The following is a 21533-nucleotide window of genomic DNA, read 5'->3' as shown; positions in this document are numbered from 1 at the left end:
TGAAAAAGCAATAAAAGTTAAATTTTATACCAATATTTTTTAGGTGTCTGATGTTCCTATAACTATTAAAATGAGAACTGGGATTCAAGAAAATAAATCTATTGCACACAAAATTATTCCGCTGGTCAAGGAATGGGGTGTTGATCTTATAACAGTACAGTTTTATTACTTTATTTTTTTATTATTTACTTAATCACTATTTCTTTTATATATATATATATATATATATATATATATATATATATATATATATATATATATATATATATATATATATATATATATATATATATTTGACCACCTAAATTCATAGGCTTTTTTCAAAACATAATGAAAAAAATTATTACTGCCTTAACCAAAACCCTCAGTTTATGTAACAGCAACACTTTGCAGCATACTTAGTTAACTCTGATGTCACACTGAAATAGGGAGTTGCCTGGGTTTCAGTACATACAAATCTAAAATACTAATAACATACTGAAATGCTTGAAGCATCATTTATTCTACACTTTATCAATGGTGAAACCACTACTTGATATACTACACATTAACTTATTTTTTATAAAATTAAATTTACCCAAATAATTTTGTTAAAAAAGTTTTTAAGGCACGAATTACGAAATTTTTAATATATGTTTGAGATTTTTAAACACAGTTTTCAGAAATTATTTTTTTTTATGTGGATTCTTTTTTCATTTTTTTGTAAATGTTTTATGATTTTTCAGTAATATTTTAATGTAATTGCTTATATTCTAATATGATTATGTTTCCTCGTTATTTGGAAATTTATTCTTCTCTATTATAGTTGCATGGTCGATCTCGTGAGCAGAGGTATACAAAAGCTGCTGATTGGGATTATATTAATAAATGTGCAAGGCTTTCCCACCCTGTTCCCTTTTTTGGTTTGTAATTTTTACCTTTTTTAAAAAAAATTATTTTATGTTTTTAAATAAATTTAACATAAAAATAAATTTAACATATTTGCTGGTGTTCAAAATCTGGACAGTAAAGAAACTAAAGTGTTTATTTACACATTGTTTATCCAAGTTATATTTCAATACAGTTGTTAAAAATTAAAAAGTCAATATTTGCTTTTTGTTGAATAGTGTACATATTTGAATAACAATATAAAGTGTTATTTTGCAAATTAATAAAACAGAATGTTATAGTATTGTTATATTTTGTATATTCAAGAATCTTAACTTGTACTATTAAATAGAATGGTAGGACATTTTTTATGTTTTATGTGAAGTACAAATATTATTTTGTTGAAAATAGGAAATGGTGATATCTTTTCATATGAAGATGCAATTAAAAGACAAGAAGATTTTGGTGTGGATGGGCTTATGATTGCAAGGTTTTAGAGATGTTTAATTAAATTTTGATTATAAAAATATTATTATAAGTATTTGAAATTTTTATTTTTATAAAAATAAAATTGTTTTCATATTTTTAAGTTACAATAATATTACTCTAAGGAATTGAATTTGTTTAACTTTTTTTTTAATTTGTTTTGGTTTCTTTTATGTTTTTTGAACATTTTTATATTATACCTATTTTGTATTTTATTTTATTGGATGGGTTTGTTTTTAATCTATTTTGTAGGTTTAATTTTATTGGTTGATTTCACAATTTTAACTTAGTTGTTTGTTTTCATGGGTTTATTTTTATTACTTGATATCATGGGTTTTTTTATTGGTTGATTTCATGGCTTTTTAATTTTATTGTTTATTTAGGTAAACTTTGTTAGTTGGTATATATTAGAAATATTTTGTTAAAGCTAAGTAATTTTTTTATTGACACTTTTATTTTAGAGGAGCTCTTATTAAACCATGGATTTTTACAGAGATAAAAGAAAAAAGGTACTGCTCTGTTGATTGTTGTTTTAAATACTGTTTTTTCAGCATTTTCAATCATTTACTGTTTCATAGTTATTTTTTTGCTTTTTTCTTCATTTTATGGAATAAAAATGAAATCGTAGTTTTTGGTTCATGTGCTGTTTGTAAATGCTGTTTTGTTATCTGTTTTTAGTTGCTCTTTTTTTTGTGTTTTTTGGTTTGTGTACTATTTGTAGTTATTGTCTTATTTGCTATTTATTACAATTTATACATATTCTTTAATTTAAATTTTGTGTTGGATAAAGACATTGGGATATTTCATCACAAGAGCGGTTTGAATTGTTAAAGTGTTTTACTAACTATGGACTTGAACACTGGGGTTCTGATACCAAAGGTGTTGAAAATACACGAAGGTTTTTATTAGAGTGGTTATCATTTTTATATAGGTCAGTATACTTTTTTTGATTATAATTTTTATTTTGTAACATCTGAAAATACACTGTATGGTTTCTGTGTATTTGTAAAACTTCTCAAATCTCTTTAAATTAGTTAACATGCTTTTATAAAACTTTTCAAATCACTTCATATTTGTAATAGTTATAAATACAGCTGGGTGATAAACTATCAAGTTTTGCAATTTGCACTTTAAAAGTTAAAATATAATTATAATCAAATTAAACAAGTAATATATAATAAATAAATAGTAATTAAGTAAATAATAAGTAAACAAATATAATATATATATATATATATATATATATATATATATATATATATATATATATATATATATACATAAATCATAATATATATATACATATATGTATATATATATATATATAAATATATATATATATATATATAAATATATATATATATGCATATGTATATATATGTGTATATATACATATATATATATATATATATATATATATATGTATATATATATATTTATATATATATATATATATATATGTATATATATAAGGTAGTCATTGTATGTACTGGTTCCCCTAGCACACACACACACACACAATAAAAATAAAATTATTTATGTCAGGGTCAATATAACTACAAAAATTTTATGTTTTTCTTGAAATTTGATAACTCTTATTAACTCATTGCAAAAGTAACTATATTAAATGAAATTAGATATCTTACATTTTTTTTTGTCCAAAATAAATTTGACGAAAAAAAAACATCTAGGTTTTATTATGAAATATGTTTTATCAATAACTATTTATTAAAAATGATTATTAATAAAAACATTTTGTTACAGTTATTAAAAATAAGCATTTTAAACTATTTTTTTTTAAATTTATTTTTAAAAAAAGTAAAACTAATGATAATAATGGCTTATCAAAATTATTCGATGGATATTAGATCTCAGGTCATTATTGATCAAAAAAGGGCCAAAACTACAAGCAATGTAATGTGGTGTTAGAATGAGGTGTATAAAATATGAAACAATTTGTTCTGTTGGAAATCAAACTGATATTGATATGCTAATTGCACAGATAGCAAAAATAATTTCAACAGTAACCTTAGGACAGACTGTTGAAAATCTTAAATTAAGTGTTTCCAATCGAACTATACAGTTAACTGTACAGTTCCAGTCAAACTGTGCAGACCTAATTTAAGTTGTTTAATAAACTGTCTTTAATAAAAGTAAACCCCTCATTAATGGTATAAACAAAAAAAAACATTTAGCACTTGAAAAACTGCATATTAACAAATTTTTTTTTTTTTTTTTTTATAATTCTCCTCCCCAAGGCTGAGAGGGCCACTACAGATGAGGAGGCTACTTGTGGTTATAACAGTCTCTTAACTCTTTAACTCCGAAACACGAACCTTGACGAACAAGGCCGCTGTGCGGAGAAACAAGTTGAGCGCGGTACTATCAGGGGCGTGGCGGGAATCGAACGCGGAACCTCTCGCTTATGAAGCGAGCGCTCTACCACTACACCACTACCGCATTATAACTTGGAGTTCAATTGATGCTGATGTCATGTCAAAGCCTGTAATAAGCATGCCAAGATGTTTAGAAGCAGTCCTAAAAGCAAGAGGTGGTGAAACAAAGTACTAAAATGAAAATCAGACAATATTCTTGCATTTGTAATAATAGTTATTTACAAAACATTATGCTTCATAATAAAAACTTAATTGTTTCTTACTTATACCACATTTTTTTAGACAGAAATGTCGTAAGATAGCTAATTTCATTTAATAGATTTTTTTTTGCAATGAGTTAAAAAAAGTTATTAATATATTTGTTTTTCTTTGAAATCAAATTTAATAAAAAACATAAAACTACTGTATTCATGTTGATCCCGACATAAATAATTTTGTTTTTATTGTTTTAGTTTCAATTTTATCAACAATTATACTTTATTGTCCCTAACTCTCTCTCTCATATATATGTATTATATGTTATATATATGTATATATATATATATATATATAATTTATATTGCTTGTTTAGATAAGCACTCTGACGTCACACTGAAATAGTCTGCTGCCGGGGGCTTCAGTACATACCAAATAGTACATACATACACCAAAGTACATACATCAGTACATACATCAACCACATCAGTACATACATACACCAAATAGCCTGACCCGCAAAAAAGTGCTGCTACATTGACTGAGGGCTTGGCATGAGACAGCAATCTTTTCTTTCATTATTCTTTGTTTTTTTCTTTTTTTTTCTATAAAGCTGTATGCCACAACTCCTGAATGCTAAAGTATATTTTGATAAACAAAGATCTAACAAAGATAGGCATGATGTGTCTAAAGTTTTAGGTTTTATTTGTTCTTATGCTCCAATCCCATGACTTTTTTTAGACACCTTTATTTTACAATATAATTAAAATAAGCATCTTTTTAGTATAATTTCTATATATTAAATTAAATGTTATAATCTTTTCATATTTAACAACAACAGTTTTCATTTTATCACCATAATCTTTATGACCTATACTGCATTTAAATCAATGTCATATAGGCATAAATTTGCATGAATCGCCTCACCACACTGTTCTGCATATTTTGACAAGCTGCATCCTATATGCTTTACAATAGAAAGAATATTGCAACATATAATGTAGATTTTCCATGAAACTATTAATGTCTTTATGAGTGTAAAAGCTGTTTCTTTTAGACAACTTTAAACTTTTATGTTGTGAGTCAGAATTAAGATTTCTTTCAAAACTTATTTTTTAGATTTGTTTTGGACTCTAGGAAGTAAAAGGTACTTTAAGGATGGTATTTTAAGTTGCACTCGAAGTTAAAGTGAATCAATCGATTTTAAAAGTTTGTTTTGGACTACAGGAAGTAGATGAGGTACTTTAAGTTCCTCTGGAAGTTGAATCAATCATTTTTAAAATTATACTTGCATTATTACCATCCCATCCAACTCCATGTTTTCCTATTTAAATTTGTTTTTTTAACCACAACTTTAGATCCTTTTTCTTCTTGAAAAAAGTTCACAACAGTTTTCAAGTAGTCTCCTCCACAACCTGGAGAAACTCCTGGAAAACCTATACATGAATTGATACCTCTTTCTTTAATAATATGCAGGATTAAATCAGATGGATTTTTAATATCTATTAAACCTCCTAAAATTCTTAAGCTTTGTTCTGGTTAAAAATAAACTCAACTTGCTCTACATTATAAAAGTCATTTAGTTGTTTTTTGAGATTATATAGTTTTTAAACTATATTTCCACTACAGCTTAACAAATAATTATGCAAAGAGATTTATTTGTAATGATTTGTTTTAGTTATGTTATATGTTTAAATGTATATATGTGTAATTTTTTATTGTATTTACTGCTACCAGTTACATGAACAGGAATAAAGGACCACCCATATGGTACATCCACAATAAATTTTCAACTTTTTTATATAACATTGAAATAGTGAACATTTTAACATAAAGTATTAGTATATAAATTACCTTAACAACTTGAAGTCCCTATGATCTCCTAGAAGTTTGGCCAGTCTTGAGAAAGTATAAATTACGTTTACAATAACCAAATATAACACTAGGAAAAGTCATCATATTTTTATCATAATCATCATATAGTAGAGTCTTGTATTCAGGTGGTGACTTCTGATAGTGACTTTCATCTGGGATTTTTTTAAACCCAAGCCACTGCACAAACCAAATCACATAACACAGCTCCCAGACATAATACATTTGGTATTTTAATATAATGAGTATTATTGAATTAGTCTAAGATTAACATCCAGAGAATTTTTATTAACAGAGAAGTGCTCTTTAATGTGTTAGCTTATTGAAACAGTCCAATTTGTAGTCTAGTATACTAAGTTTGTGATAATAACATTTTAAGGTAATTAAAAATTTTAGTTAAAAAAATTTAAAGAATTCTTTTTAAAATCCAGAATGCAATTTAATTTTACTTACTCATTTGTGCATTTTATTTGAAATTCAATTTGATATTTTTACTGTATTAGTGTAGAAAGCAAGTGAAACTAATTTTAATTATATTTAAATTATGTTTTTATAATGATAAAAATAATTTATCAATGAAAAAATCTCAGGTGACCTTTTGTTTACTTTTTTTTATCTACTAAAGAGAAGCTGAAAGTGTAATTCATTTTCAAGTGAACTATGTCCTTAAGCTACAGTATTAATTTTTTCCAGTGTTTTTCAGTTCTTAATTTTTGCAGATGAAAACTTAAATTTATCTGATAAAAAGTATTGTAGTGTTTTAAATAAAAAAAATAGTAATAATAAGGTAACGAATTAGTTATATTAGTTAATAATTATTTTTGTATTAATAATTAATTTTATAAGCTTTGATGTTGAAATCTATTGCACCGTCATCAAATCATTGTCTTTTTGAAAATTATCATACATAATATATATAAGTTTATTGATAAAATTTGATTTATTCTTTATATATTTTTTAAGCCTTTGGTTTTACAGATCTGCCTATTACAGAATTTAGATCTGTCTATTTTAGAATTTTTTTTATCGTGGTCAACAAAAGTTAATTTAAAGCAAAAAGTCAACATTGATTTAGGTTTATCTATTTATATATTTTAATTTTGCGCCCTTTATTAAGTAACACTCCACCATAAATAAAATAGCTGATTTATTTCAGTTAAGAAATTAATTTGTAAATACAGTTAAATATACTCTAGAAATTATTTCTGTTAAAAGTTAAAATATCTAAAAAAGCTTTCATGTTAATTTAAGATATTAACTGTTTTTATATCTATCTTTAAGATAATAACTGTATATGTTTCTATATCTTTCTTTTTTCAACTTTTCCCTGATCTCTTTCATAATTTCATATATAAATAAAAAAATGGAATTATGGAAAGCTGTTCAAAACAAATAAGCGTGGAACCAATATTATTTGTAGTGATAAAATTTTTTGGGGCAGAGGTGTCTCCTTAGCTATGATGAAGGCAATTTACCTTGAACAAAAAATACTCTTATTTTAGGTAAGGATAGAAGGACTCAATAATTACAATAAAATTACAATGTGAATCAATAAACTCAAGTTTTTATTTATCATATATCAATATAAATGTACAGTAGGTTGTTTAGTTTTATTATATAGTTGTATATTTTTGTACTGTTTTTTATCTTTTGTTGATATATGGACTGGTTGCTTTTATTTTTTTTTATATGTATTTAGATACATTCCTGTTGGATTGCTTGAGGTTGTTCCACAAAAAATAAATGAACGCCCTCCCTCATATTTTGGAAGAAATGATTTAGAAACTCTCTTTGCAAGTCATAAATCTTGTGACTGGGTAAAAATAAGGTACTTTATTTGATGAATGATTAAAATATAAAATGGTTATGAAAATGTTGAGGTCAACTTCTTAGCAACTGTTCTATCTGCTATATCATGGCTTACTCTATACATGGCTGGACCTTTTGCATAAATAGGTTGAAAATTAGAAGGCCTAATAGCAAGTTTATTTCAATTTCATATACAAAATACAGTAACGTGTAAAAGTTTAGAAACACCAACTTTTTTTCAGTTTTTACTTCATAACCTTTCATCAACTTTCATAAATAAGCTGAAATTTTTACCAAATGTGCTCTTTATTATTTTAATTTAAAATACAAACTACAAAAGTTGTAAAATTGAACGGTTAATTAACATTTAGTTGTTTTTTTGAAAAAGCTTCCATGCAAAAGTTTAGAAACAACTGAATTTGATCAATATTTGTTTCAAAAAAGCTAAAACTTTTACTAAAATTCACAAAATAACACTTTTTTAACAATAAAATAGTTTTAATAAAACACTTAGTATATGGTGGCATATCCGTTTGCCTTTAAAACAGGAATATTATACCAACGTTCCTTAATCAATAAAAATAAATGGTCTTTATTGGTTGTTTTTCTACCTACTAGTTGCCGGTCGATGTACTCCCAAAGATGCTCAATAGGGTTGAGATCTGGGCTCTGTGAAGGCCATTCAAGGGCTTTGATTTTTTGAGATTTAAAATATTCCTTAACAGATCTGGCACAATGCTTTGGATCATTATCTTGTTTTATGCTTTGCATGTGACAGAATAACATTTTTTATGATATCTAAATAAATTCTCTGGTCCATAATACCTTCTATGTGATAAATCGGACCCACATTATCACGACTAAAACATCCCCAAACTATAACACTTTTTCCTCCATATTTAACAGTGGGCAACTGATATTTTGGGTTAAATCTGTCTCTTACTTGGCACCAAAATATAATTCCATAACTACTGAACAGCATTAACTTTGATTCATTAGAAAAAAAGACTTTTGACCAGTCTTTAACTGATCAACTAATATGATCTTTTGCAAATTTTGTTCTTTTTTTAAAATTTTTTGCAGATATGAGCGGTTTCTTAACTGGATGACAGCCATACAGATTATTTTATCGTAATCAACATTTAGTTGTATTGATGCTACAGTCTGTGCCATGAAACTGATACATAAATTAAGTTCGACAGCAGTCTTGCGAGGATTATTTTTGCAATTCCTTACTAATAATTTATCAGACTTTTCAGTTGTAACTTTAGGTCTTCCAGAGCAAGGGTTGCTTTCGATAGTTTCGCGCAGACAAAATATTTTCATAATGTGACTTATTCCTTGTTTAGAAACATTGTAAAGTTCAGAAATCTACCTGTAAGTCATTTTATTTTCCACAGCTTTTATAATTAATTCCTTTATTTCCTTTGAAACTTCCTTAACTTTTCCCATGCTTTTAAATTATTGCGAAGTAATTGAATAATAAAGTTTTACAAATATTTTGGCGATTAGTTATACTTCACTGCCTTATATCTCAAAGTAATTAAGTTACTAAATTTCACAAATTTATGGGCTTAAATTTTGCTTTTGTTTACTAAAACATGATTTTATTGCGGGGTATGATACTGTTTCCAAACTTTTGCACAGAAGCTTTTTCAAAAAAACAATTAAATGTATCTTTCAAAAAAATTCAAAAAAACAATTAAATGTACCATTTCAAAAAAATAATTAAATTAACCATTCAATTTTTACAACTTTTGTGGTTTGTATTTTAAATTAAAATAATATAGAGCACATTTAATAAAAATTTCAGTTTATTTAAAAAAGTTGGTGAAAAGTTATGAAGTAAAAACTGAAAAAAAGTTGTATATCTATACAATTTATATATATATATATATATATATATATATATATATATATATATATATATATATATATATATATATATATATATATATATATATATATATATATATATATATATATATATATATATATATATGTATGTATATATATGTGTATATATATACATATATATATATATATATATATATATATGTATATATATGTGTATATATATACATATATATATATAATAAATATACATATATATATATATATGTATATATATATATATGTATATATATATATATATATATATATCAGGCCTTGTTACGAGATTTCGCTGCGTAGCGAAAACGCGTAACGCATTTTTAAGTAACTCAACTCCGCAAATATATTTTGCATCGTTAGAAGTTATATTGCGTCACTAGCGTCTTTTGAAGTACCGCATTGTAATTAAAGTTATTTTATTAACGCGTTAAAAATCATACAGTTTGTTTTTTTCTGACTGTAACAAAAGTTACAAATAAAATCTAAGTTCTTATTTAAAAAATCATTTTTATTATGTTTTTTAAATATGAACTAAATTTTATTTTGAAAAAAAAATATTTTTTTCATGAAACGTAATATAACGTTTGTTTATTTTCTTATGATTTTTACAGTTGGTTTTTGGTATTTTATTAACTGTTAATAAATTTTTTCTTATTTAATTTGTGAACTCTTTTTAATAATGTTTTTAAACGATAAAGAGTTTTTTTTTTGTTATTTATCAGTTACCGATAACATATTTGTGATCATAATTTATTTTCATAAATTAAACGAACGTCTTTAAAACTTTATGTTATTGAATTAACAATAAACAAAATATCTTATTAATAAAATATTTACATCAAAATAAATGCATTTTTTAAACTACTATGACTAAAAATGATTTTTATATTTAAAAGGAATTTATATATTTAATTCCTTAAGATAAAACTTAAAACACTTTATTTTTTTTAACTAATTTTTAACAACAACAACAAAAATTATGAAACAATTTGTTTCTTTAACAAAAAATCTATTAGTTTACAATTGCGGTTAAATGCTTTTACTTACAACTTTATTTCTTCTGAATAAACGTTACGTTACGTCACGTTAACGACAATCAAAAGATAATATAAAATAATCTAAAAGATATAAGTTTTTGCGTAGCGCAAAACTGCTGAACGCGTAGGCAAATCGCCTTTTCGCAAGCAAAATGCGAGCTGCGTAACGCTTCTTAACAAGGCCTGATATATATATATATATATATATATATATATATATATATATATATATATATATATATATATATATATATATATATATATATATATACATATATGTATATATATATATATATAATAAATATTTATATATATATAATAAATATACATATATATATATATATATATATATACATATATATATATATATATATATATATATATATATATATATATATATATATATATATATATATATATATATATATATAGATCTATAGTTTGTTGGCTTTAGGAAGAGCGGAAGGAAGCCTGACTCGCAAGGGAGTGCTGCTACATCGACTGACAAATAGCCTGACTCGCAAGGGAGTGTTGCTACATCGACTGACAAATAGCCTGACCAGCAAGGGAGTGCTGCTACATCTACTATCTTTTAGCCTGACCCGCAAGGGAGTGTTGCTACATCAACTGAGGGTTTGGTTGGGGCAGGCAGTCTCTCAATTAATAAAAAAAAAATAATTCCGGTCTTGCATTTTAATTTTTACTTTTTGTCAACAAAATATGGAAAAAACTTTCGGACAACATCTACGGGTTGTATATATATATATATATATATATATATATATATATATATATATATATATATATATATATATATATATATATATATATATATATATATATATATATATATATATATATATATATATGTATATATATATTTTTATATATGTGTGTGTATATATACACACACATATATGTATATATATATATATATATATATATATATATATATATATATATATATGTATATATATATATATATATGTATATATATATATATATATATATATATATATATATGTATATATATATATATATATATATATATATGTATATGTATATGTATATGTATATGCATATATATATATATATATATATATATATATATATATATATATATATATATATATATATATATATATATATATGTAGGGCTCGAATTAAGCGTGTTGCAAATCGCAATTGCTTTTCACACCTTGGCAATTAGTTTTTTCTTAAAAAAATATTTTTGTGATTTTTTTTTGGTTGTTTATTTGTTTTTCTAATTTAGCATTTTTTGGCAATTCTTAAAAGTAATGTTTTATTTCATAAAGTACATCATGCTAAATTTATCTTTTGAATAACATGATCATTTGCTCTGTTGCGTGGAGATTTTCATTTAACGTAAAGCACCTTTAAATTTAAATTACTTTAAATCTCTGCGTGGAGGCCAATAATAATTTAAAAGGGAAAAGACGTTATAGCATTTTTTTTTTCATTTAATTTTGTCTAATGAAGGTTTTTATCTTTGTTTTTAAAATGTTGCATTAAATTTACTTATATTAATAATTTAAATTATTATTTTATCAACAATTTTATATTATTAATTTTACTACTTTAAGTATATTAAAGTATATATTAAATGCTTTTTATAAAAAAGTTTTTCAAGTAGTTAGTCGATTCTAATAAAAACTAGTAACTTTTTGATTTAACAACCCCGAGCTTTTTAAAGTTATATTTACTTTAATTTACTGAATGGATAAAGGTAATGGATAAAGTACATCATAGTAAATTTACTTATAAGCTAAATCAAAACAACCAGTTAAGTTACTACTGTAACTTACAGTTACTCAAATAATGACTTATCAACTATAGTAATTACTTAATATACTCAAGACTCGCAAAAGTTAGCCATACCAATGTTTCTATTTATATCTTAAATGGTGTTTATCGTAAAAAAATGTATGCCAAAATTGAAATTAGATTCAAAACTGAGTTTAAAATTTTAAAACCGATTTTCTAAAAGTCTAAGTTTTTTTTTAATAATGATCTTATTTTAGAAAATTTTCTCAGAAGTACTTCACATAATCCAACAAAAAATCTGCCAACTCTCATTTGTTGGTACTTTTAAAAATAATGCTCTAATAAATCACTTTGGAAATGAGAGGTTAGAACATAATTATATACTTCAAATAGAAGATCTTCAATTAAACTAGAAGTACTTTGCCATGTTATGGTTAGCGTTAAAGTCTGAGTAGTGAGTCAAAAACTTTTGTTGGAACCATTTTGCAAATTTTGCAATATTTGACTTAGTGAGCAAATGCATGCCAAAGTTATGGCTTACTTTCCTTTACAACAGATGCTTTTCCAAATTTATGATACAAATATTTTTTTTAGAATTAAATACCTGCCATAAATTAGTGAGTTTTAAAAGCTCTAGAATATGTTTCATGGAATGCAGGGTATGATAGGTTTCATCTTTTTCAAGTGGTAGTGGTGTAGTGGTAAAACAATCGCTTCATAAGAGAGAGGTTCTGAGTTCGATCTCCACCACGTCCCTGGTAGTATTGCGCTCAACTTGTTTCTCCTCGCAACTGCCTTGTTTGTCAAGGTTGGTGCTTTGGAGTTATAGAGTTGATAAAGGGTTATAACCACACTTATGTAGCCTCCTTGTCCGTAGTGACTTTCTTGGCCTTGGGTAGTTGAGTTGACAAAAAAAAAGAAGATTTTTTTCTGAATTGTCTAATCCATAAATTCTACGCAATTTTAAATAAACTGACACATTTGTTGGATTGTTATCAGCAAATAATGTGCGAATTTTAAAACCAGCAGATCCTAATGTGTTTAAACTTTCTTCTATTTCATCTTGAATAAAATCTCTAACATTATGACGAATATCCAAGAAACGCTAAATAATTGTCTGTCTAATATTCTGCAAGATTTATGCAATATATCAAGCAATTATGCAATGTATCAATAATATTTATGCAATATATCAAGCCATGTACTAATTAATTATTAATTAGGCCATGGCTATATATATTCAAGTGGGTTAAATAACAACAATATTTCAAAAATGCCTTGCAATAGCTCTAAATATATTCTATATAATAATATAACACTGGATTTAAAGTTTGTTTTTAATAAAAATAATTTTTAGAGGTGTCACTGTGAACCACAATAACCGCCAGGTTTGAAGTCTCCCCACATCCAATTTTTTTTTCTTATTAAGAAGTAACATAGTATATAAGTTAAGTAAAAGTATTAAGAACCTCCATAGGAATGGCTAGAATAAAATTTTTACACATCTAAACTTTAGATAAAAGGGGAGGGGCGGTACACCGTTAACCTTATTGAAGTTCATATATTTCACATTATTTCATGAAGAAACCTAATTTTTACTCTGTACTTGGTACTCCCATAATATAAAGGCATTAAAAAAGTGTTAGAACATTTATATAACAGATTACAAAGAAAAAGAATGTAGGTATAAAAACAACAACAAAATGCATTTAATGTGAAAAATATCTTGACTAAGCTTTGAAATACAAAAATAGCATTCTATTTTATCAATACTCAATTAAAAGTATTTTTAATGCTATTAAAATACTTTGTAAATAATAATTTTGACATAGTTGTGTAGCAAAATATATTAAATTGATCAGTAAACTTGTTAACTATTTATTAAATGTTGAAAATTCCACAACACTTGACTTTAACCGTTTAGCATAGTCTGGGTGGCTTTGTCGTCTCTTATATTTATTCCATGTCTTTTTAAACTCATGATGAACAGATTCACCTGCTTGTTCAGAGTAAATTCCAAGCCCATTATCAGTATTGGTACTTTTTAGAAATGGTACAATATGGTTAACTGCAATATGAACTTTCCACGGTATATTCAAAGAAATGTTTTCAAAGTAAGTATTAATATATTCCCTTAAATTAGCATAAGACATCTTGAATTTGAAAACAACAGATTCAATATCACCAACTTTTTCTCCAAAGGTGGCTTGCTTCATTGATTGAAACTTTCTTAAACATTCAATTACTGGTAGTAAATCAAGCTTTCCTTGATCAGCAATATCACGAGAAAGAACATCTAACTTATCTAAAAGTCTGTTGGCATTGTTGCCATCAAATCCAATGCCATGGTAACCTCTGAAAAATATGTAATTTGAGTTTAACCACTTTTCAAAGCCAGGCCATAGTTTTGATAATAGTTTTCCAAAAGTTGTAACTATTCCGATTAATGTATGCAACTCAGGTACTGGAACTAAATTTTCAATAATTGTGTCTGGATCCTTTTCAAGATATAATAATCTTGGATTAATAACATTTTTATAATCAGCCATCTTTGATTTTGGTTTTCCAGCTTCTGTGTATTTACTGTAATGATAATCGAGGGAACCAAGAGTTCGTTTTTCTCCACCATCCAAAAGACTCTCTCCTTCACACCACAAACAACTATATTTTCCAGCATGGCTTGTAATGCCAAACATTGAGTTTGCACACTTTAAATCAAATGCAACAGAATACTTAATATTTTGAAGATTAAGAGTATCAACTAATTTTCTAAGATTTCCATTGTGTTCAGACACTCCTTTACAATAGCAACAATAAAACAACGCTTAACTCCAGAGTCATCAAGGTCAGGTTGGTTGCTAGTTTTATCATGCGGATTAAAAACATTCATAGTGACCTTTAAAAAACCTTGACCAGAATCCACAGCAACTCTTACAATTGTAGAAAGAGGGTCAATATTCCTTTCAGTGATTATATCATGTATAAATTCATCAATATCTTTAATATAAACCATTGATTTATTTACTATATCACCAGCTTCAACAAATTCTTCTTCTTTACATGAAAAATATTCATTCATTTCTGCTTTTAAAGCCTCTAATTTTTTAACAATATTTCCTTCAATGCTACTTTGAAAGCCAAGACTTTTTCTAAATATAGAACACATTTTTTTGGTTTTACACTGAGATAGTTCTAAACATTTTATAAGCTCAATGATTGTTCCAAAAGATACTTGACTAAAATTAGCACGGTCACATTTATTGTCAGTAGTTCCGGCAACAATAGTTAATGGTTTTCCATAAGTAGCAATTGTGAATTTTTCACCTCTAAAAATATTTTCCTTTTCCATTTTTGCTTTTAAAATACTTGAAGCGACACGTTCTGCACTTGCTGATCCCAATGCATATGCTGCATTAACTAAATTTTTCACAGCTTGAACATCACTACAAAGATGAATAATGCCTGACTTAACAACTCCATAACATTTTAAGCACATTCTTTCATTTTTATCTTCATTTAACTCAGAAGTAATAATGTTAATATCTTTTGATATTTCTGAAACATCTGAAGTTCTTCTGATATCTTGACGGTTTATCTAATCAAAAAAAAAATCTAAAGCTATATAAATTAGTAATATAAAAAATATAACACAATAAAAATAAACACATCGATGTCATATTAGTTCCTAAAACAAGCTGTTTAAATGTTTTTTTTTTTTTTCAAGTTTATCAAAGTTCATTGAGACACAGCTCTTTCTTTTTTTAAAATTAATAAAAAATAAAACAACTTTATTTAATTAAAGACTAAGTCTTAAATATAGTTTTTTATTAATTTTATCAACTAACCTGAGAAATTTGCTTTAGCCACTTATCAAGGTATTTTGTATCGTTTTTTTCCAAACAATAAAGGTTTTTATAACAATTGCTACAAATAACTTTAGGATGGTTTGCTAAATTTTGATCATAGCTATCCCAAATAAAAGTTTTTATTTTTTCTTCAATAGCTTTAGATATTTTATGAAGCTTTGCTGACTTTTTACCAAAGATTTTAAAACAAACAGCACATAGATTGTTGACCGCCATTTAATAAAAATTGTCGTTGTGTACCAGAGTATGTCTAAAATCAAACTACGCCGATATTTGATTAGCAAATTATAGCCTTTTTTTCTGAAAATGGCGGATGTTTTTTAACTAAAAATTATAATTTTTATTCTTTGATTTTCATACATTTTTCCATTCCCCTAGAGGTTTTTACTAACCAAATATTTATTTTCATATATACAACTAAATATTAATAAAAAAAAATCTGATGTGGGGAGACTTCAAACCTGGCGGTCACTGTGGTTCATTGTGGTGTCTCAAGACTACTGAACATAAAAAAGGGTCCCTAATATTAAAAAAATGTTACTCAAAAAAAGTGAAATTATATAAAATTTCAAAAATTATAATTGTTTCAAATAAAAATTATTAATTTAAATTTTATTGCAAAAATGTTGTGATTTAAAAAAAAAGGAAAAGTTGTTTAGAGGTAGGCCAACTTATATAATTTTGCTTCTTTTAATTATTAAGTAAAACTTTCTGAAAAACTTTTTTTTTTTTTTTAAATTAGATTTTTAATATTGTAAATGTTCAAGTGTTTTTATAAACACATTTTTCACTTAACAAACTACTAGATGCGCTAACAATAAATACAATAACAATAAATACAATAACAATAAATACAATAACAATAAATTAAGATTCTGTTTTTTATTTTTATTTTGTTTTATTACTGTTTTTTATTTTATTTTAAGTTTAAGTGAAGAAAAAAACATACATACTAAAATAGGTAGATATACAGAGCTTCAGTACATACATATCAACTTTCTATCTAGGTAAAAAATGTAAGAGAGTGCTGCTATGTTGATTAAGGGATTGGGATGGAATAGCAAAAATATTTATCAATATTCTTTGAGTTTTCTTCTATTTCTAAAAATTTAGAGAGCGCATTTTAAGAATTAAGGTGCACAAATTGTATTAGGAAATTGCGCCTTTTTATATATATTTGTATATATATATATATATATATATATATATATATATATATATATATATATTATATATATATATATATATATATATATATATATATAAATATATATTTTTATATATATTTGTATATATATATATATATATATATATATATATATATATATATATATATATATATATATATATATATATATATATATATATATATATAAATATATATTTTTATATATATTTGTATATATATATATATATATATATATATATATATATATATATATATATATATATATATATATATATATATATATATATATATATATAAAAGTTTCTTTTTTTAGTGAAATGCTTCTTGGTCCTGTTCCTGATAGTTTTACATTTCTACCCAAGCACAAAGCAAATACATATAGCTAGTACAAATTTTTCAAGAATATATTTTTTTATATTATTGAGTTTTCTTCTGGGTAAATTTGAACAATCCTTTATGTTTTTTGTTGTTGTTTTTTTTTCTCATTATTTTTAATTTTTTGAGGTCCTGAAAAAATTCTATTTTTCTTTCTTTTAAAGATAAAAATGAAAAGTTTGAAAAAAAAAGATATAGAAACACCACTAGTTGAGAAAATATACAGTGATAAAAGTTTACATATAGAAACACCATTAATTGAGAAAATAGACAGTGATAAAAGTTACAAAATATTTTTCAAGCTAGAAAATACACAGCCAAGCGGTTCTTTTAAGTTAAGAGGTATTGGTTATCATTGTCAAAAATTAATTGAAAGAGGTTGTTGTCATTTTGTTTCATCATCAGGTGGAAATGCAGGATTAGCTGTTGCATATGTTGGATTCAAACTTGAAGTGCCAGTAACAGTTTTTGTACCAGAGACAACTGCAATTCAAGTTATACATACACTTGAAAAAGAACATGCCAAAGTTTATGTTAAAGGTTCTGTTTGGGATGAAGCACATTTTTATGCTCAAAAGTTTGTTGAAGAACACAAAGGTTCTACTTTAGTACACCCCTTTGATCATCCAGAAATTTGGAGTGGTCATTCAACCATTATACATGAAATAAAGCTAAAATTGCCAGCACCTCCGAGTGCAATTTTACTCAGTGTAGGAGGTGGTGGACTTCTTTGTGGAGTTTTAGAAGGACTACATGCAGTAGGATGGTCTGGTGTACCTGTAATTACATTTGAGACAATTGGAGCAGATTGTTTTAACAAGGCAATAGAGGCAGGCTACCCCATTAAACTACCAGAAATTAAAAGTATTGCAAAATGCTTAGGTTCATTGTCTGTGTTACCAAATGCATTAGAATGGTATGGAAAACATAAAATTTTCTCCCATGTAGTCACTGATAAAACTGCAGTTTTAGCTTGTTTACAGTTTGCAAATGATCATAAAATGTTAGTTGAACCTGCTTGTGGAGCAAGTTTGAGTGCAATTTATAATGACACACTTGAAACATTACACAAAATAGGCAGTATTCCTGATTTAAGTAGCATAGTTGTAATTGTTTGTGGTGGTCAAGCAGTTAATCTGGATGATATTCAAATGTGGAAAGAAATGTTTGAATTATAAATCTTTTTTTTATGATTAATTTTGAGAGTTTTATTTAAAGTTTTTTCAATGAATCTTTTAATAAAATAATTTTGAATAATATTTTAAAATAAAAAGTTATCAGGTATAATCTCAGATTTATTTTAAAAGAATTTTACTGAAAGTTATATATAGGTTAGTTACTTAAATAATGATGGTATATAATTAAAGTCTTTCTATTTTTGTTTATGTCAGATAATTTATTATATGGGTTCCACCTATTTCTACTTTTCTCCATTTTTAGTGGCTAAGCATGAAACATGCTTTGTTTAAATAAGTCTTCAATGTGGTATAATCTTCAGATTTAATGAATTTCTCGGCAATTGTTTTACTTAAAGTTTTATCTTTAAGTAAAACAAGCTTAATTGCCAAAGAATTTTTAAACTTTTATTATTAATTCAATTTAAAAAAATTGTTATTTTACTTTTATCATTATTAATAACTATTATTATACTATTATTATTATTACTATATATTAGTATTAACAATATAATAAAAACATAATTAACATAAACTCATAATAAATAATATAACATAAAATAACAAAAAATGTTATTTTTCATGTACTTATGTTCTTGCCGTGTTAAATATATCAAAATGGTTTTTCAGCAAATTTTTATAGATACAGTATTTTGTTATTTGTTTTTGAATAAAATACGTTTTTCATGGCACAATTTATTGATAAAGTGGACATAAATGCAGTTGTTGACCAAGTAAGCAATTATAATAAAGTGTATTTTCATCAAGCCTTTTTTTTTAAACTTTTTTTTATTACCGTATTTAATCAATTACTTTTAAGTTTTTATTTGTTTATTGGTTTATACATACTATTTAATGGTTTTTTTTAGTTTGTTACTAATGGTTACGCTGTAATAGAAGACTTTTTATCCTCTGATGAATGTGATCTTTTAAGAGAAAGATCCAAGCATTATATTGAAACGCTTGATATTTCAACCCATCCTCGCTCAGTTTTTTCAACTGAAAACCAGGTCTCTAATTTTTTTAAATATTTTTTCTTGATTGTTACCCTTTTTTTTGTTTTAATATTTCAATTTTCATGAAGTATTCATCATTTAGAAAAATGATGAATACTTCATGACCAGTCAAGATAAAGTTCGTTGTTTCTTTGAAGAAGGAGTTTTTAACGAAGATGGTACCATTTTAAAATTTATTTTTAGTTTTTATTTATTCTTATATTTTATTTATTGTTTTATTTATTATTATTTTTTGTTCAATGATTTTTAATAATAATAAATTCATATACTTTATTTATTCTTTTTTTTACTTACAAATAGGCACACTAGCAAAAGATAAACTTTTAGCTGTCAATAAAATTGGTCATGGTATTTATTTAAATTTACACTCGTATATTCTTATAAATCTAGCAGTATTCGGTTGTAGAGGCGTGCAGGCTCACAAAAACCTATGCAAGTACTAATAAGGTGCAATTTTTTCCTGAGAGGACTTAGTTAAGTATTAAAAGTTTATCTAAAAATTTAATAGTTAAAAAAAGTTAATAAAAACAAATAAATTAAACTTTTTGAAAAATTCAACTATAAATAGACATACTGATAGATGAAGTTAGCATTAACATTATTATTATTATTATTTACATTACATTTTTCTTATATTATTTACCTTGCATTATTTACATCATATTTAGCTCTAAATTTATCTTGCATTATTTACATCATACTTAGCTTTAAACTTTTTTGCGTTTGAAACTAAACAAAAAAAAAAATTATGTATCTTTAAAAAATTAACAATTTTTTATGAAAACATTTAATTTAATTAATAAATATATGGTTCTTATTTTAAAATAAATTTTATTTAAATTGTTTAATTAAAATAGTTTTAATTAAAATAGTTTAATTAAAATAGTTAATTTTTTTATTTGATTAATTCATCCTAATATCATGTTTATTTTTCTTAAAATTTTAAGCTTGATTTTTAAATAATATTTATTATATATTAATAATTACTATCATTAATAAAGTTTTACAATGTTACTTTTATGTTAAAAAATGTCAAAATTTTACCTAAATTTTTTTTCAAAATTATATGGGAAAACTTTGTAGTTAAAATTAATTTATAAATTGCTAATTATTCTGCTTTCTCTTTTATATTTGCCTCAATGTATAAAAGTTGAATGTCTAAGCCCAGTTTTAAAGTAGATTTTTTGTTTAGTAAACAAAAGGGCATGAGCTTAGTACCAAAAAATTTTAATTGGTTAAACTTCCATTTTGAATATATTGTTATTGTTAAACTAATAAATGATGGAAATTTGATTTATGGAAACATTTTTAGTTAAATTAAAAAAGTTAAAGACAAAAAAACATAAAAAATAAATTTGAATAAAATTGATTCAACTTTTTTTTTGACAAGAAAATGAAAGCATACAAGGTCCGTGCAGGATTTTCGCATAGGATGTAGGCCAGCATGCCCATAAATACTTTTGCTAGTAAAAGTTTACAATTTACAATAAAGTTTTCTGTTTTTTTTGTAACTTGTGACTCTTAAAATTTTTTTTAGGTTTGCATCATGTTGATGATGTTTTTAAAAAGGTT

The 21533-nt window shown here is 24.8% G+C and overlaps 4 protein-coding genes across 5 annotated transcripts in view; 3 read left to right on the top strand and 1 right to left on the bottom strand.

The window, feature by feature from the left end:
• Positions 1–17815, top strand: part of LOC100199545 (tRNA-dihydrouridine(47) synthase [NAD(P)(+)]-like) — a 33393-nt gene extending 15578 nt beyond the window's left edge. The window contains exons 8-14 of the mRNA XM_065810486.1: positions 44–154; positions 806–902; positions 1279–1357; positions 1815–1862; positions 2144–2284; positions 7516–7644; positions 17709–17815. Of these exons, the coding sequence (XP_065666558.1) occupies positions 44–154; positions 806–902; positions 1279–1357; positions 1815–1862; positions 2144–2284; positions 7516–7644; positions 17709–17781 (678 nt within the window). The 3' untranslated portion in view covers positions 17782–17815. The remainder of the gene's footprint in view (positions 1–43; positions 155–805; positions 903–1278; positions 1358–1814; positions 1863–2143; positions 2285–7515; positions 7645–17708) is intronic.
• LOC136087434 (uncharacterized) lies at positions 15102–16463 on the bottom strand. Its single transcript, XM_065810204.1, has 2 exons — positions 16186–16463; positions 15102–15935 (listed from the first exon to the last, which is right to left on the bottom strand). Exons 1-2 carry the CDS (start codon positions 16420–16422, stop codon positions 15102–15104), a joined length of 1071 nt encoding a protein of 356 aa, XP_065666276.1. The 5' UTR covers positions 16423–16463.
• LOC100215042 (serine dehydratase-like) lies at positions 17811–18981 on the top strand. Its single transcript, XM_065810487.1, has one exon. The coding sequence runs from the start codon at positions 17941–17943 to the stop codon at positions 18946–18948; it is 1008 nt and encodes a 335-aa protein (XP_065666559.1). The 5' UTR covers positions 17811–17940; the 3' UTR covers positions 18949–18981.
• A 543-nt stretch (positions 18982–19524) lies between these two features.
• LOC100211447 (phytanoyl-CoA dioxygenase domain-containing protein 1) overlaps positions 19525–21533 on the top strand; it is a 15437-nt gene continuing 13428 nt past the window's right edge. For both annotated transcript variants that reach the window (XM_065810489.1, XM_065810488.1), the window contains exons 1-5: positions 19525–19679; positions 19815–19955; positions 20044–20119; positions 20262–20309; positions 21499–21533. The exon at positions 21499–21533 is cut by the window's right edge and continues 21 nt beyond it. In XM_065810489.1, the coding sequence (XP_065666561.1) occupies positions 19632–19679; positions 19815–19955; positions 20044–20119; positions 20262–20309; positions 21499–21533 (348 nt within the window). In that variant the 5' untranslated portion in view covers positions 19525–19631. The remainder of the gene's footprint in view (positions 19680–19814; positions 19956–20043; positions 20120–20261; positions 20310–21498) is intronic.

Source organism: Hydra vulgaris, chromosome 11 (assembly GCF_038396675.1).
Source record: "Hydra vulgaris chromosome 11, alternate assembly HydraT2T_AEP".
Lineage (NCBI taxonomy): Eukaryota > Metazoa > Cnidaria > Hydrozoa > Anthoathecata > Hydridae > Hydra > Hydra vulgaris.
This window is presented reverse-complemented; position numbering and strand designations above follow the sequence as displayed.

Coding starts and splice junctions, on each gene's coding strand:
- LOC136087434 (XM_065810204.1), bottom strand. CDS start 16,422: ATGGCGGTCAACAATCTATGTGCTGTTTGTTTTAAAATCTTTGGTAAA. Junction 15,936..16,185: donor GGCTAAAGCAAATTTCTCAG/GTTAGTTGATAA, acceptor TTTTTTGATTAG/ATAAACCGTCAAGATATCAG.
- LOC100215042 (XM_065810487.1), top strand. CDS start 17,941: ATGAAAAGTTTGAAAAAAAAAGATATAGAAACACCACTAGTTGAGAAA.